This window comes from Aythya ferina (assembly GCF_964211825.1).
Source record: "Aythya ferina genome assembly, chromosome: 26".
Taxonomy (NCBI): Eukaryota; Metazoa; Chordata; class Aves; order Anseriformes; family Anatidae; genus Aythya; species Aythya ferina.
In genome coordinates, this window is record NC_140324.1 from 5,347,221 (window position 1) to 5,364,037 (window position 16,817).

Consider the following 16,817-nt stretch of genomic DNA (forward strand, 5'->3'; position numbering starts at 1 on the left):
CATGGGGCCGGGGTGCCATGGGGCAGAGCAGGGCTCTAGGGATGGTGTTGGGGTGCCCACCTCCTGCAGAGCCCCCCCAAGACACCTCCATCACCCGGCGCAGGGCAGCGCAACGGTTAAGCGCGGGAGGCTGCACCGGGGCTCCTGAGGAAGAGGAAATCTCGGCAGGAACAAGGAATGGGCAAGACCTGGGGTGGCCCCACGGGGCCCCGCCGGCAGCCCGGACGTGCCTGGATCCGGCCACGGCGCGGGGCCGAGCTGCGGGGTCGGGCTGAGCGGGCAGGAGTCGGGCCGGGATGGACGAGGCAAGTGGGGCGTCCCTAGGGGTGGCCGTCCCCAAAATTCGTCCCTCGTCCCCATCCCGGCTGAAGCACGGCGGGTGGCGGCTCCTCTGCACCCCAACCACCTGCTCGTCCCCCTTCTGCACCACCCCTGGTGCTCCCCAGGGCACCCCCCGCAGACCCTCTGCTCCCCGCAGCCCCTGCCAGGCCAGCGGGTGGACGAGGACGAGGACGAGGATGAGGACGAGGCCACGGGGGAGGACACCCAGGACGTGCCACCCCACGAGGAGCACATCGCCCGCCTGCTGGCCACCGTGGCCCGGCTGCAGCACCGCGCCGAGCAGCTGCAGCGCCGCCCCGGCAGCTACCGGCACGCGGCGGCACCGGCACCGGTGTCACCCGGCCACAGCCAGCCCTTGGCCTCACCGCCCCGCAGGGAGGAGGAGGAGGAGGAGGAAGGCTCGGGGGGCACCAGCAGCCTCCCCGCAGAGACGCAGCAGCCTCGGGAGCTCGATGGCACGCGCAGTGCTGGAGCTGGTCTGGAAGGTGGGTGCTTTGTGCCCTGCGGCACCGTGCCGTGCCTCGTGGCACCGTGCTGTGCCATATAGCATGGTGCTGTGCCATATAGCACTGTGCCGTGCCATACAGCACCGTGCTGTGCCATATAGCATCGTGCCATACCATATAGCATTGTGCTGTGCCATATAGCACTATATCATGCAGTACCATGCCGTGCCTCACAGCACCATGCCGTGCCATATAGCATCGTGCCATGCCTCACAGCACTGTGCCATGCCATATAGCACCATGCCATGCCTCACAGCACCATGCCAAACAGCACCGTGCCCTGCCATATAGCATCGTACCGTGCCATATAGCACCATGCCATGCCATATGGCACCATGCCATGCCCCACAGCACCGTGCCGTGCCATGCCAGCACCTGACCCCCTCCCCACTCCCTCTCCCCAGCCCACGGCCCCGACCTCTTTGCCGACCTGCAGCACGCCGTGAGCTCTCTGGAGCGCGCCGTCTTCTCCCGGCACCGCCGAGCCCCGGCCCCGCCGGCGGAGTGGGCGCGGGCGGCCAAGGTGAGGCAGGGCGGCACGGGCAGCCCCAAAACCCAAGGGGATGGGCGCTGCCCGACCGGCCTCGTGCCCCCAGAGCCTGGAGGAGCTGGAGCAGGCGGCAGGGGCTCTGCCGGCGGCGTGCGGGGGCCCGGAGCAGGGCGAGGGGCTGCTGGATGCGGTGGCGAGGAACACGGCGCTGCGGGCGGCCCTGGGGCACCGCGACGAGGAGCTGAGCCGTGCCACGGCCTCGCTGCGGGTGCTGCAGGGGGAGCGCGATCGGCTGCAGGGGAAGGTGGGTGCCGGGGCGGGGTTGGGGGTGCCAAATGAGGGGAGCCCCCCAGTTTGGCCCCCAGGGCTCAGCTCGGTGCTCGGCACAGGTCCGGGAGCTGCAGGAGGCTCTGGCAAGGCTGGAGGAGCCGGACGGTGCCGGCAGCGGCACCGCGGGGCTCGGCAGCACCCCGGGACTGGGGGAACCCCAGGTGAGTGCGGGGCTGGGGCGGCTCCAAGGGTGGGATCCTGCTGCCCCGGCACCAGGCGCTGCCTCTCCCCTCTGCAGGACCTGCCCTTGCGCCTCCTGAGCTTCGACGGCACTCACAGCACCCACAGCACCCACAGCACCCAGCCCCACAGCCCGCTCTCCCCCCAGCCCTCGGAGGGTGCCGAGCAGGAGCTGGAGGATTGGATGCAGCAGCTGCAAAGGTGAGACCCCCCCCCCAAAAAAAAATACTCGAGCCCCAGGATCCGCTGAGCCCCCGGTGGTGGAGAAACCGCGGCACGGGGCTGAGCGGTGGCGCCCAGGTGCGTGGAGAGGCTGAAGGAGGTGAACCAGGAGCTGGTGGGCGCCCTGCGGGACTGCAAGAGCGACTCGGAGCGGCTCAGCATGCTGCTGGGGCAGCACGAGTCCCGCAGCAGCGCGCTGCGCCTGGCCCTGCACTGCAGGTGGGGGACAGGGGCGGGGGGGGCACGGGGACGGGGCTGGGGGCAGGCACGGCGCGGTGCTGAGCCCCTCTGTGTGCAGCGAGCGCTGCGCGGACACCTACGCTGCTCTGCTCCATCAGGCGTGGGCGAAGCTGGGCAGGGGAGGGGACGGCCACAGAGGTGGTGAGTGGTGGCTCGGGGGGGTGCGGGATGCAGGGGGGTGCCAGGGGACCTCGGGGGGGTACAGGGAGGGTGCACGAGGGATATAGGGGGGGATATTAGGGGATTTGGGGGGGTGCTGCTGGGGTGCTGGGGGATGGGGGACACATGGTGGGGATGTTCGGGGTGCTGGGGGGTGCAGGGGGGTGCAGGGGGGTGCGGGAGGGATTCAGGGGGATGCAGGGAGGAAGTAGGAGGGAGACGGGGGGGATGCAGGGGGGTGCAGAAGGGATTCAGGGGGGTGCAGGGGGGATACAGGTGGGATCTGGGGGGATGCACAGAGGGTGCTGGGGGTCCCGGTCCCCAGCACAGCCCCGCTGTGAGGCCTCCTGCCCCGTGCCCAGGAGCAGCAAGGCAGCAGAGCGCGGAGCAGGGATCTGGGTCCGGTCCTGAGCCCCCACAGGGGCCACAGCTCCCGCACCGAGCGGACCCGGACGGCCAGGAGGAGAGCGGGGCCAGCGCCTGCCCCGGGCTGCAGAGGTACCGGGGTGGGCACGAGGTTGGGTGGGGACCCCGCACCGTGCCCAGCACCTCGGTGCCACCACGTCCCCGTCCCCGCAGCTCCCCGGTGTCCCAGGGGACGGAGGAGGGGGCCCTGCGGGAGTCCATCCGCCGGCTGCGCGCCGAGCAGGCGGCCGTGCAGGGGTCCCTGCGCGACGCCCCCGCGCCCACCCGCGCCCTCACCCGCCGCGGCGAGGACGCCCGTGCCCGTGCCGAGCGGGCTCTGCGCGACGCTCGGGCTCTGCTGCCCGGCTGGAGGCGGCCGGAGAAGGAGGAGCTGCTGCGGGACCTGGCGCTGCTCAAGGTGAGGATGAGGAGGGGTTGCGTGGAGCCCCCCTCCCCCGGCTCTGCACGGACGAGAGGTGATGGCGCTGCCCTGCCAGGAGGCCATGGCCGAGCTGAAGACGCGGCTGCAGCTGGTGGAGAAGGAGAAGAGGGGCCTGGGGGTGCTGGCGGCGGCGCAGGGGCCGCGGGAGGCTGCGCTGCGCCTGGTGCTGCAGCACCTGGAGTGGGAGCGAGGTGGGGGCTCCCCCAGCCCCCCCAGCAGCTCCAGCAGCAGCAGCGAGGAGGTGAGGCTGCCCTGGCTCTGCTCCCCAATGCCACGGGCTTGCTGGGGGTGCTGATCCCCACGGGGGCTCCGCAGGACGCCCAGGCCACCCGAATTGGAGCGGCGGCACCCAAGCACCCCACGGACCCGGAGAGGATGCGGCAAGAGCTGCTCCGTGCCCAGGCCCGGTAAGGAACCTCAGCACCGGGAGCCCTGCGTGTGCCACGGCACCGTGCCAGGCTCTGCCACGAGCGTGTCCCGCAGCATCGAGGAGCTGCACGCCCGGGCACGGGCCCTGGTGTTGTCCCTGGAGCAGAGCAGCGCCGCCAGCCGCGCACAGCAGGAGCAGTACGTCACCATCACCGGAGACTTCTTCCACGCTCACAGGTGGGCACGGGGTGCCCGGTCAGTGCTCGGCACACAGCGGGTGCACGGTGCCCCTGCGCGTCCCCAAAACGCAGTACTTGCCTGCATGGCTTCGGTGCACCCCCCCCCCTGCATGCCCCAAAAGCTTTCTTGCTTCATGCCCAGCCCAAAAGCGCGGTCCCTTCCTGCACACCCCAAAAGTGCTGTTGCTTTGTGCACACCCCAAAATCACCACCCTCTTTTATGCTCTCCGAAAGTGCGTCCCCTTCTTGCACATCCCAAAAGTGGAGCCCTTCCCCACACCCCCCAAAATAGCGCCCCGTTCCTGCACACCTCGAGAGCACAGCCCCAAAACCGCTGTCCCTTTTTGTGCACCCTAAAACTGCAGTCCCTTTGTGCGCACCCAAAACTTCCATTCCTTTGTGCACACCCCAAAAAGCACAATCCCCTCGTGCACACCCCAAAAGCCCCACCCTCGTTTATGCTCTCCAAAAGCGCAGCCCCTTCCCACCCCCCAAAACAGCTCCTTGTCCCTGCACACCTCAAGAGTACAACCCCAAAACCGCCATCCCTTTTTGTGCACCCCAAAACCACAGTCCCTTTACGTGCATCCGAAACCAACTCCCCTCCATGCGCTCCCCAAAACTACCATCCCTTCGTGCGCACCGCAAAAAGCTCAACCCCTTTGTGCGCACCTGAAAAGCACGATCCCTTTGTGCGCACCCCAAAAGCACGGTCCCTGCTCCAAAAGCCCTGTCCCCGTGCCCCATGGTGACGCTGTGCCCGCAGGGCGCTGGCGCTGGCGTACCGCGGAGCCCGGCAGAAGCAGGGGGCCCAGCTGCGGCGCCTGGAGGCGCAGGCGGGCGCCGTGCGGCAGCAGCACGCCCAGAGGGTGCAGGCGCTGGCCCGACGGCTGCAGGCCCTGGAGCAGCGCCTGGCTGGCAGCGAGACCTGCATTTAGGGTGCCCCCCCCCGGCCCCCCCCTGTGAGATGGGGCCGGGACGGACCCATGAGGACAATAAACCGAATAAACCGCTGATGCTCGTGGCTGTGGCTCGGACAGACTGGGGATGGATGGGGGGCTTTGGGATGGACCCGGGGCTCAGCTCAGCCCAGCAACAAAAGCCGTGCCCCCCCCCCCAGCCCCCCGCCAACCCCCCCACCCCGGTGTCGTGGCGCAGATGAAGCCGTTTCGTTATCCCTGACGTGGGATCAAAGGTGACGGCGGTGGCCGTGGCGGGAGGGCCCCATGCATATTCAGGAGGGAAGAGGAGCAGTGACCCCGCACCGGGGGCAGCCGCGCGTCGCGGGGGGGGGGGCCAGCAGCGAGGCTGGGCTGGGGGCTGCCGGGGGGTGAACGGGGCTGAGCAGCCCCCGGTGCGATGGGGCGGCGGTGGGGCAGGATTAGGGAGAGCGTGGGGTAGGATTAGGGTGAGCGGGGGTCAATGGGGTGAGGGTGCAGGGGGCTGGGGGGGGCGGCCCGGGGCACAGATGTGCTGCGGGGCGTCGGGGAAACTGAGGCACGGAGCTACAGCTGGGCCACGAGCGGGGCTGCGGCTCCCCGGGGAGGTGCCGCAGCGGAGTTCAAGGCTCAGCGGGTCGATATCCAGATGGAGAGGGCAGACAGGCAGGGCTGCGGGGCCGCGGAATGGGGCTGCGGGGCAGGGCTGTAGGGCTGCGATGTCAGGGTGCACGGCAAGGGTATGGGGTGCACAACAGGGCTGTGGGGTGCACAATAGGGCTGTGGGGTGCACAATAGGGCTGTGGGGGCGCAAAACAGGGTTGTGGGGGTGAGCGACAGGGCTATTGGGGTGCACAACCGGGCTATTGGGGTGCACAACAGGGCTCTGGGGTACAAAACAGGGCTGTGGGGTGCACAATAGGGCTGCAGGCCTGGGGGTCACAGGGCTTCAGGCTCGGCCAGGTCTGGCCAGGCTCATCGGGGGGCCCGGGGGGGGTCCCGGTAGCGGTGGCGGTGGCGTGGACTGGCTGACCTGCGGGTTGAAGGTCAGGGCTCTGTGCTCAGACCCCTTTTCAGATTCAAATGGGCTCCTGGGGGCTTTGTGCGCGGGGTCAGGCTTCACCGAGAGCCTCATGAAAGGGCCGGGGCGGCCGGGGCGGCTTTCAAGTCCCTGGGTGCCGGGGAGGGGAGGGGGGGGGGGGGAGCCCAGACGGAGCCACCAACACCCCAGTCCTGGCTGCGAAGACCCCAAAAAAAAAAAAAACTGGGCACACCATGAGCCTCTGCCAAGGGGCTGCTGGCACGGCACGGCACGGCACGGCTTGGCACCCCGCAGCATCGACACCAAAGCCCTGGGCACCCCGGGAAGCAGCAGTGGGGTGCAGGATCCCCCCCACACACACCCAGCACGGCACGGCCGCCCCGGTTCCCTTTGTCCTTCACCTCCCCGAGCAGCTTGCACGCCCTCGGCACGCACGCACATGCCCGCACGCAGGATCCGGCCCCGGGAACGCGGCGATAAGGAGCCGCACGCCCTCCGCCTGGGATCGCCCGGGCTCTGCAAACAGCCCCGGGGAGGAGCAGGGCCAGATCCTGCCCGGCATGGGTGGCCCGAAGGGGAAACCAGCCCCGGCACGGGGAAACTCAGCCAGGAGTTGGGTTGAAAATCAAGGGATTGAGCTAAAACGCCACGGTTCTGAATGCTGGGGGGCTGTGCGCACCCCGTGTGGGTCTCCTTTGGGTTCCCAGACCCTGGGAGGACGGAAAGGCAGGCGGAAAGGCAGACAGACGGGGGGGGCTGTCCCTACAAGGGCATCAATCCCAAAAAATAAGGGCATCCATCCCACCAAAGCCCCCGGGAAGCGCTGCTGCTGGTGGCAGGGGGCACGGCTGCCCCGCAGCCTGGAGCTAAATGGGGTGCAGGAAAAGGGGTCGGGGCTGGCGGTGTTGGCCCCCGGCCCCCCAGCGATGCCAGCCCCCATGTAGCTGCAAGCCCAGCCCTGCCATTTTGGCACCGTTCGCTTCCTCATCCTCCAGCTCGAAGGCTGCGGGAGGGCAGGGGCCGTGCCGCTGGGTGCCTCCGCCGGCCGGGACCCTCGGCGAGCCCACGCGGGGCGGCACGGAGTGCATGGGCAGCCCCACGAAGCCCAGAGGCGGCCCCGACCCCGCGGGGGCCCTTTTGTGCGGGAGAGGCAGTGGAGCAGCACGAGGAAGGAGGAATTCCTCCGGAGATCAAACGCCTTCGCCCACTGGACACCGACGTCAAAACAAACACGGCTCCCATGGCGGGGCCGGCAGCCGCGCGGGGGAGAAGATCCAATTTCCTCCTTTGTTCCTGGATTATTATTATTATTTTTTTTTTTTTTTTTTTGCAGGGGGCGAGGAGGAGGGGGAGAGGCAGGGAAAGGGCCATAAATCACAGCCTGACAGAGGAGAAAGGAGCCGCGGGGCCGGCTGCAGGTGGGGGCGACCGCCCCGCTTCGCCCCCTCGGCTGGGCAGGGGCCGGCGTTGCCCCCCGGTGCCCCCCAGCAGCAACCCCCAGCCCGGCCTGGCCCCATCCTGCCCGGCCGTGGGGCTCAGCAGCCCTCCCCTCCTCAATCCCGTGCCATCTCCCCCTGCCCGTGGCCACCCCCTTGCCCTGCCTGAGCTCCCGGGCACCTCGGCACAGCCGCGCTCGCAGGTACCGCGTGAGCACGGATCCCTCCAGACAAGAGGAAATGGAGGTTTTATTTATGGCCGGAGCTGTAATCCATCTCCCTCTGCTGCTCCGTGGCCTTAGCGCTCCGCTTTATTTATTTATTTCCTTCTTTTCCAGCCTGCTTTGCTTCGCCTTCCCTTCAGCAGCAGCAGCCACCCCGACCGAGGAGCCGGCCCCGGCCCCGGCGCGTGGGCTGGGAATGCCAAGGCCGGCGGCACGCGGCGGTGCCAGCAGCGCTCACCCACAGCCCTCCCCCCGTTTCCCCCCACCCCGTCCCCACCTCCACCCCCTCGCCCTGCCTGGGGGTCCCCCGTGGGGGCAGCTCCCCCCCCGGCCCCGTGCCCTTCCCTATGGACTTTCTCCCCAAGCCAAGGTGAAAGGTGCCGGGAGACACCGGGGCCACCGCGGTGGCATCACCGGGAGAGTTTGGCCCCAAGGTGAAAGGCGAAGGCGCAGCGATAGCACGGGGCTGTTCCCGGGTCAACCACCTTTCCACACAGTTTATTCCTTCGTTAATAATTAACCGGGCGGCGGCACGCAGGCGCTGCGGGCACCCTGGCCCACCCGGCCCTCGCGGGGCCAGCTGATGAGCCCACCTAGGCCTGGCTTAATTAACCAACTCACAAATGGCTTTTGTGGACTTCACGAGGCCAGCTCGTGCCCGAGGACCCCCCCAGTGCCACCGGAGCCCCCGCGCCCCGTCCCCGTGCCCGTGCCCTGCCCCGTGTCACCGCCCCGTGCCCGAGCCGTGCCCGCAGGTTTTGGCTCCATCCTGCCCGTCCCCAAAGGTGCATCCACCCCAGGGTGCCTCCAGCTCCTTGTGACCCCCCCGGGGGTCCTGGCACAGCACCACGCAGCGCATGGGGACGGAGAGCTGGGCTGCAGCACGGGGGGCTCCGGCACGTCCCCGCGCCCCCCGCTTGGTGCAGCAGCGCCGGGCGCTGCCAAGCCTCAACCCCAAGGAGGGCAGCGAAGGGCTCTGGGGAGGCCACCCCCCCGTGCCCCCCCCTTGTCCAGCCGGGGACAAACGTGTCCCCTCCAGCGTGGCACGGCCACATCCGTGGCAGGCTCCGTGCGCCCTTGCGCGGCTGCGGCTCCGCTGCCGGCTCCGTGCGCGGGGACCTCGGGGGGGACCCGGCGGAGCCCGGAGCCGGGAGCGGAGCACGGGGGGGGACCCGGGGGTGACCGGCAAAGGGTTTGGGGGGGCGCTGGCGGGGCAGGACCCGGCGGGCGGCGAGCGGAAGGGGAGGAGGACGGGGAGGAGCATCCAGGGCGGCCACCGCGGCAGCGGCTGAACTTTGCTCTTTCGCGGGAGGCGGGGAGAGCCCGGGGCTCGGCGGAGCGGGTCCCGCCGGACCGGGCTGCATGCAGCCTCGGCGGCGGCGGCGGGGCCCGTAGGGGCAGGGGGGGGGCCCGGCTGGGATAAGCGGCGCCTCCATCCCTGCCGGTGCCGCGGAGCAGGAGCGGAGCCGCCGGAGCGGGGGCAGCGGGCAGCGGGAGGAGGAGGAGGAGGAGGAGGAGGAGGAGGAGGAGGAGGAGGAGGCGGCGCCCCCCCACCGCATGCGGCGGAGCCCCGGGGGGGCCGCCGAGCCCGGAGCCGCTGAGCCCCGCCGCTGGGGGGGAGGTGGGGGGGGGATGCGCGGCGCCGCGCCCCGCTCCCGCCGCCGCAAAGTTTGCGCGGGGCCCCCCCGTTAAGAAGCGGGGCTGCGGGAGCGTGTGCGGGTGTGTGCGGGTAGGGGGGGAGGTGGGTAGGGAGGAAAAAAAAAAAAACAAACAACAAGACAACAAAACAACCCCAAAAAAATATATATATCTATAGGGAACCGGCCCCCATCCGCCTGCCCCCCCTAGGAAAAAAAAAAAAAAAAAAAAAAAAAAAAGGGAAAAAAAAATAACAAAAAAAAGACAGAAAAAAAAGCAACTTGCTCAACTCGCTCCATGCGGCGGCGGGGCCGGTGCTGAGCCCCCGGGGCCGCGGAGCCATGGCCATGGTGGCCGGCGGCTGGGGCGAGCCCAACGGCGGCGGCGGCGGCGGCGGCGGCGGCGGGGAGGAGGCGGCGTCCCCGGCGGGCGGCGGCAGCGACGCGGAGCACGGCGAGGAGGAGCGGGCCGGGGCGCCCGTGGACTGCGTGGTGTGCGGGGACAAGTCGAGCGGCAAGCACTACGGCGTCTTCACCTGCGAGGGCTGCAAGAGCTTCTTCAAGCGCAGCATCCGCAGGAACCTCAGCTACACCTGCAGGTATGGGGCTGGAGGGCGGGGGGGGGGGGTGGTGGGGACCCTCACCCTTTTCCCCGGGGTGGTTGTGCCGTGGTGCGCTCGCGGCACGAGCGGTGGCACCGGTGCGGCTCGGCGGTGGCCACGCTGTGGCTTGGAGATGGCCCCGGTGCAGCTCGGCGCTGGCCCCAGTATGGCTCGGTGGTGGCCCCAGTATGGCTCGGTGGTGGCCCTGGTGCAGCTCGGCACTGGCCCGGGTGCAGCTCGGCGGTGGCCCCGCTGTGGCTCTGCGGTGGCCCCGGTGCATCTCAGTGCTGGCCCCGGTGCAGCTCGGTGATGGCTGCTCAGCCACCCCCGTGCAGCGCTGCTGGTGGCCCCGCTGTGGCCGTGCAGTGGCTCCGTTCTGGCCCCGCTGCATCGCGGGGTCCTCCCGTGCTCCGCACCCCATAGAAGCCGCCCCAGCCCCCCCCCCAGGGATGGGTGTCGCTGCCCGCTCCGTCCCCTGTGCCCGTGGCAGAGCGGGTCGTCGTCACCGCCCGGCTCTGCTCCAGCATTAATTGCCATTTCAGCCTGAAAATGCGCCGAGGCTGCGTGTGAGTCAGCCCGGTCACGGCCGCGCTACCCTGAGAACGGCACCAGAGGATAATTTTAACCGGAGGTGTCGAGGGCCTGGCGCGCTGCAGGGCGCTGATCCTGCGCTGCCCTTGTGAAATGATGGTGCCGGGCCCAGGGGCCGTGATCCTGGACGAGCCCCTCAGCCCACGCAAAGTTGGGAGCTGGAGGTAACTCCGGAGCTCCTGGTGGGCTCGTGGATGCGCAGCGCTGCCGGGACGGGGATTGGGGCTGCTGGCAGCACAACCGTGCGCACGGGGCTCATGCACAGGGCAGGACCCCGCGGCACGTGCGGGTGCTTCCAGTGGTGTTTGCTGACCCAGGTGGATGTGGCGAGGACGGCACCCCATGGGTGCCCCGCTTTCTCCCCACCCGAGGGGCTGCCGGCTCCGACCTTCGCCGCACGGTGCTGGGATGGCACCAAAAGGAGCAGGGCAGCGATGCTCCCGCGGTGGCGGCCGTCTCCGAGCCGCCTCGCTCTCATTTGGGCGGCCTAGATTCATCCTCCCCCACATCCCTGCTCCGGCACCGGTGGCGTGGCACCCACAGAATGGTGCGCGCATCCTCCCCGGCGCTGCCTCAGTTTCCCTAGCTGATCGGCAGGACGAGAGGTGCCCGATTCCTCCGTCACGAGCTGCCGCATGGGACGAGGTGTTTGAAAACGGGGCACATGTACGGCTTTATGAGAAATGCCAGCTCCCCAATTTCAGGGGAAACAAAGGAGGCGCAAAATCAGGGCTCCCCGGGGCAGGAGGGCTGCGTCCCAGGTGCTGCCGAGGTGTGGAGGGATGCAGGGCGCAGCACCCCGAGGTGCTGGGAGCAGCCCAGCCCTCGCCCCGTGCTGGTCGCCTGCTGCAGGTGGGGTCTGGCCCCCGGCTCGGTGCTGCAGCGGAGGGTCGGGAGTTTTCCAAGTGCGCAGCAACTATTGAAGGGGCAGGGAACAATGCTCTCCTGTGGCAGCCCTGGCATCTGCTTTGTCGAAGGAGTCAAAAGCAGCAGCGAGCCAAGATTGCTCTAATTTGAATATTAAAAGTGAGTTGGATTCAGTTTAGTTCTTGCACTAAATAATTACATGTTCTAATTACATAATTAGCACAGTATACGCCTTTTGTGTTCTCACAGTTTCCCAGGTCGCTGCAGCGGATCGGTTGGGAAACTCGCTACGAGCTGCCGGCGTTAGCCGAGGCTATTTTGGGTTTTTGTGGGGCCGGGGGGGGGGCCGATCAGGCGTGCCCCCGCTGCGCTGGCCCTGGGGAGGGTCGGCCGCGGTGCCCGGCGCCTGGCTGATGAAGATGTAACCTGCCGCTGTGATTAGCGATCGCTGCTCCCCTGGAATAACTTTTATCAGCAGCGCGTTTGGAATGTGTTAAGCGCAGTGGTGATGTTCAGGGCGAATTAATTCCGGTTTGAGCGCCGCGGGAATCCCTGCGTGCCTCTCCTCCGGAGTCGTGTCGGAATGAGGATGTTCGTGTCGGGGCTCCCAGGCAGAGCCGAGCTGCTGCCGGCCCGCGGCACGGCCTGCGACTTCCTGCCTCCCGCTTCACACGGCTTAATTTTATCGCCGATTCATCAATAACCCCTTTTCCTCCTCGAGAACCACGACGGCCGCTGGGTGGGACCTGAGCGCCCGCTGTCACCCACGCCCTGCTGTGGTCCTTGGCCACTGGGATCAGGGCCACGGGGCTGAGGCGCCGGCGATGCTTTGGGAATGTCCCTGGCAGCCTGGCCCAGCCCAGCTTTCTGCCCTTTTACCCCAATTTCACCCTGGCGATGCCCAAGCAAACCCGCTGCGTGGTTCAGGGCCCGGGATGAGGATGCATTTCCAGGGGGGCCAGCACTGACCCCATTGCAGGCTCCGAGGCTGCTCGGGGAGCACTGGGGAGCATCCCCGTGGCCGGCGCAGAGCGGTGGCCCCCAGGACCCGGCCCCACAGCAGCCGTGCCCGCAGGGGCAGCCCAGTCCTGCAGCTCCGTAGGAAATAGTTGGAATTCCTCGCACGGCCGGGGCCACTCCTGCCTCCAGCCAGCTGCCTCGTGATGGGGGCATCACCGGGGGTGGGAGCCCCCAGCCCCCCAGCCCCGCGCTTCTCTTCCCTCTGCGGAGCTCCTCCCGCGCCGCGGGGGCTTCTGCGGCTTTCCCAAAGCCCTGGGCATTGCTGGAAACACAAATCCTCAGCCCTTGCTGTTGGAAATAGCTCGCGGTCTCTGTTACCATAGCATCTGCGTGCGGGTGAGTGTGTGTGAGTGTGTGTGTGTGAGTGTGTGCTCAGGGGCGGCGTGGCACCGGGAGGAGGCTGCGGGGCCGTGCCCGAGGGCACCGGCGCGGGCGCGGTGGCGGAGGAGCCCGGCGGGGGCGTCACGGTGCTGCCCGGTGCCACGTCTGCCCTGTCCTCCTTGCAGGTCCAACCGCGACTGCCAGATCGACCAGCACCACCGCAACCAATGCCAGTACTGCCGCCTGAAGAAGTGCTTCCGTGTGGGGATGAGGAAGGAAGGTAACGCCGGCACCGCGGGGACGGGGACGGGGACAGCTCCCACCCGGGACACCAGCCCCGTGCCGCTTCACCGGGCGCTCGCCCAGCTCTCCGAAAACCTCTCGCCCTGTTTGCAGCGTCAGCCAGGGGCCAGGCCTTCCTCTTTTGCCCCTTTTTCCTCCTTTTTTTGCCCTCGGGGCCAGCGGAGCAGGTGGTGTTTGTTTGGCAAGCTGCGCGCTGATAAGGTGACACACCTGGAGCCGCCCGGCCGCGCGTGCCCCAGGCGTGGTGGAGGTCGGCTGGGAACGGCGCTGCTGCAGCTGGGGCCAGAGCTGCATGGCCGCTTGGCTTGGGCCAAACACCCCCCAGGCTGCTGCGGGTGGAGCTGCCCTGAAAATGAAGGATTTCGGCTCAAAGCAGAGCCGGTAGCAGGGTGGCACACACGCGCCTGGGGCGAGCTCAGGGTCGCCGTCACCCACGGTGCCGCGTGCCCCCGTCTGATCTGGGCTTCAGGGGTCCAGGCTGGGATGGAGGGTGCTGAGCCCCGGCTGTGCACCCTTGGGGGCTGTGTCCTTGCTGCTGGCACAGTTGTGCACCCCTGGGGCTGTGTCCCTGGTGCTGGCACGAGCTGGGGCTCAGCGTGGGCTCAGCGCAGTGCTGGGGCTGCTCAGCGGCAGGTGGCATTAACGCAAGGAGCAGGGAGAACGGTAGTGGAAGCAGGACAGTAATTCCCTCCTTTCCAGAGGAGTCGAGATGGCATTATTGCCACTTAGCATGATTTAGAGCTCTCATTTAAGTGGCTCATGAACAGCCCATAAATTAATTACTAGGGACTGAGCAAATAGTGGGCGCTAATGGGAGAGGGGGGGAGCTGAAAAATGGCTCTCCCTGCACGCAATTAGGAGGGGGAGTGCCCCGGGGTTAACGACGCTTCCAAGATGGACGTTTTATTTGCAAATAAATGATTGCTGCCATGCAATGACCTTGGGCAGCGAGCGCCCTGCGCTGCCGCAGCCGGCGTGGGGGGGCCACAGTGCCGGCGAGGCGCCCGCTTGGGCACGGCACAGCCAGAGCCAGGTCCTGGCACGGGGTCGGGCGGTGGCACTTTCCCAGCCCTGCTGCTGCTCGGTGGCCGTGGCCAAGGAGCTGCTGGTGGAGCTCCGGGGTGCTGAATAGATGAGCGCAGCAGCTCGCACGCGCCGCCTCCCTCTCCTGCAGCACCTGAAAGCCGCCCGTTGTGCCCAGGGCTGCGGGCAGGAGGTGCCAGGATCCGGCCCTGCGCAGAGCTGGGTGCACCCACGGGTCCCCCGGGAGCTGGGCAGTGGGGGGGGGCGAAGCTGGATGCGGGATGCACAGCGCGGTCAGACACCCCCTCTGCTTCCCCTTCAGCCGTGCAGCGGGGCCGGATCCCCCCCACGCACTCCAGCACCAGCCCCAACACCATGCCCAGCGGGGAATACTTCAACGGGCAGCCGGTGTCGGAGCTCATCTCGCAGCTGCTGCGGGCTGAGCCCTACCCGGCCGCCCGCTACGGCTCGCAGTACGCGCAGCAGGGCAGCGTCATGGGCATCGACAACATCTGCGAGCTGGCCGCCCGCCTCCTCTTCAGCACGGTGGAGTGGGCTCGCAACATCCCCTTCTTCCCCGAGCTGCCCGTCTCCGACCAGGTGGCCCTGCTGCGGCTCAGCTGGAGCGAGCTCTTCGTGCTCAACGCGGCGCAGTCGGCGCTGCCGCTGCACATGGCCCCGCTGCTGGCCGCCGCCGGCTTCCACGCCTCGCCCATGTCGGCCGACCGCGTCGTCTCCTTCATGGACCAGATCCGCATCTTCCAGGACCAGGTGGAGAAGCTCAACCGGCTGCAGGTGGACTCGGCCGAGTACAGCTGCCTCAAAGCCATCGCGCTCTTCACGCCGGGTAGGTCGAGCCCCGCGGCCGCCCCACGCAGCCGTGAGCCCGCTGGGAGCGTCTGCATCCACCGTCTCCATCAGGATTTGGGGACCAGGGAGCATGGAGGGGGGGAACCTTGCACCCTCAGCACCTCTCTGCTGTGGTTTGAAGCATCCTGGCTCGTCCTCATGAGGGGTTGAGCTTCGCTGGGGTGACGGGGACGAGCAAAACGAATCTCCCCATGCACTGCCGGGCGTGGGGAGCCCCCCATCGGCTGCTCCGTGCGTGCTCACCGTGCTCCGTGTAGGAGCTGCAGCCCTGCAGCAGCATTTTGCAGCTGGAGCAATCCCCACGTGGAGCATGGCTTTGGGACGGGGCAGCCCCCACGGGTGCCCTCGTTTCGGGTGGGTGCAGGTGAGGGGCTCTGCGTCGAGCTGGGTGCCGATGGGGATGGCCAGGGGGTCCTGTGGGGATGCAGGGGGGGGATCTCCGACCACAGCTCCCTCCCCTAACCCCTCTCCATTCCCCCTGGCAGATGCCTGCGGCCTCTCGGACCCGGCGCACGTGGAGAGCCTGCAGGAGAAGGCGCAGGTGGCCCTGACGGAGTACGTGCGCTCGCAGTACCCCTCGCAGCCCCAGCGCTTCGGCCGCCTCCTGCTGCGGCTGCCGGCGCTGCGAGCCGTGCCGGCCTCCCTCATCTCGCAGCTCTTCTTCATGAGGCTGGTGGGGAAGACGCCCATCGAAACACTAATCAGGGACATGCTGCTGTCCGGGAGCACCTTCAACTGGCCCTACGGGACGGGGCAGTAGGGGACAAAAACAAAAACAAAAAAAAAAAGACAGGGATGCTCCCAATGGGGGACGCCCCGGACACCCCCTGAGATGCCAAACCCCGTTTCCCTCCGGAGACGCAGCCGGTGCCGTCCCCGGGGGCCCTGAACTGCTGGAGCCCCCCCTCCTCCTGTGACTCGTCCTCCTGGGGGCTGCTCCCCCCGGGGTGAGCCCCGAAAGCCACTCGGGACCCCAACGGTACCGCTCCTTGCGGCAGGCGGACGCCGGACTTTTCCTCCAAAAAAAGCAAAGCAGAATTCGGCCGCCGAGGGGCAGGGAGGACCCCGGGCAGCCCCAGGGCTCGGTCCTGGCTCTGTAGGGCAGGATCCGGCCCAGGGAAGGAGCCGCCAGCCTCTTGCTGCCCGTCCCGAGCTGGATTGTGGGCGTCAGGATGGAGGCGATGGAGCTGGAAGCAGCCTCGGAGCAGGGGGGGCTGCGCGGAGGGGTCCTGGCATGTGCCCCCCCTCCCCCCAAAATCCTGCCCGTCGTGGGTAGGGGCTCGGTCCAAGCCCCTTTGCACCCTCCCAGGACAGATCTGGCCTCGGGGACTGAAGCGCCGACCTCGGAGCAGCCCTTTTGGGGCCAGGCTCCCCCCCCCCTCCAGCCCCGCACTTTCCACTGAAGCATCTCCAAAACCAGGGCACGGGGTGGGTAACGGGGGGGGCGGCTGAACGGGGGGGGGTCCAGCGCCTTGCACGACGTGGGTGCAATTCCAGGCGTCCTTCTTGGGTGCTCTGCACCCAGCCCAGCCCCTTCCCCACCCCCCTGGGTCACTCCAGCGCCTTCCCTTCCCTGCTGCTGCTTGCTTGCTTGGTGCTTTGCCTCAAATCCCCCCCCTCCATGGATTTAGGGTTGGGGGGGGACGACACAGATAGATGTGGGCATCCCCCCCCCAACGCTCGCTCTATTCCCGTGCCTCATTTTTAAGCCAGGACCAGGTGAGAAAGTTGGGGGGGGAACCAAAAATCAGGCTGGAAAGCGGTGGCAATGGGGCACGGGGTGGGGGGGGGACATAAATGGGGCCGGGGGGGCGTCCCCGTCCCCCCGCCCAGGTCCTCGCAGCGAGGCTCTGCTTCTCAGGGGTACGTGCTGTGCAGAGGGAGGCCGGATTTTAGGCGGGGGGGGGGGTGTTTGTCATTTAGATTGATTTCACTGAAAAATATAATCCTTGTTCAATGATACTACACAAATTAACGGAAGCCAATAAAGATGTTTCTTACAACGCCGGGGGCTGTGCT

General features: G+C 68.0%; 2 protein-coding genes across 2 annotated transcripts; both read left to right on the top strand.

Moving 5' to 3' along the window:
• Nucleotides 1-206: 206 nt before the first annotated feature.
• Nucleotides 207-4,938, top strand: USHBP1 (USH1 protein network component harmonin binding protein 1). Its single transcript, XM_084498963.1, has 14 exons — nt 207-305; nt 479-827; nt 1,253-1,371; nt 1,445-1,642; nt 1,728-1,829; nt 1,907-2,049; nt 2,149-2,289; nt 2,369-2,451; nt 2,832-2,967; nt 3,049-3,292; nt 3,372-3,557; nt 3,632-3,723; nt 3,800-3,922; nt 4,691-4,938. Exons 1-14 carry the CDS (start codon nt 297-299, stop codon nt 4,860-4,862), a joined length of 2,097 nt encoding a protein of 698 aa, XP_084355089.1. The 5' UTR covers nt 207-296; the 3' UTR covers nt 4,863-4,938.
• Nucleotides 4,939-9,229: 4,291 nt separating this feature from the next.
• NR2F6 (nuclear receptor subfamily 2 group F member 6) lies at nt 9,230-16,801 on the top strand. The gene is made up of 4 exons (XM_084498986.1): nt 9,230-9,800; nt 12,788-12,882; nt 14,251-14,775; nt 15,284-16,801. The coding sequence occupies exons 1-4, from the start codon at nt 9,544-9,546 to the stop codon at nt 15,556-15,558; spliced, it is 1,152 nt and encodes a 383-aa protein (XP_084355112.1). The 5' UTR covers nt 9,230-9,543; the 3' UTR covers nt 15,559-16,801.
• The last annotated feature ends 16 nt before the right edge of the window (nt 16,802-16,817 follow it).

What these genes read in the sequence shown, in the direction of transcription:
- USHBP1 (XM_084498963.1), top strand. An exon ending in GCGATCGGCTGCAGGGGAAG is followed by an intron (nt 1,643 to 1,727) that starts GTGGGTGCCGGG and finishes TGCTCGGCACAG; the next exon opens with GTCCGGGAGCTGCAGGAGGC. An exon ending in AGGGGACGGCCACAGAGGTG is followed by an intron (nt 2,452 to 2,831) that starts GTGAGTGGTGGC and finishes CCCCGTGCCCAG; the next exon opens with GAGCAGCAAGGCAGCAGAGC.
- NR2F6 (XM_084498986.1), top strand. Translation starts at nt 9,544, where the DNA reads ATGGCCATGGTGGCCGGCGGCTGGGGCGAGCCCAACGGCGGCGGCGGC. An exon ending in TGTGGGGATGAGGAAGGAAG is followed by an intron (nt 12,883 to 14,250) that starts GTAACGCCGGCA and finishes CTTCCCCTTCAG; the next exon opens with CCGTGCAGCGGGGCCGGATC. An exon ending in CATCGCGCTCTTCACGCCGG is followed by an intron (nt 14,776 to 15,283) that starts GTAGGTCGAGCC and finishes TCCCCCTGGCAG; the next exon opens with ATGCCTGCGGCCTCTCGGAC.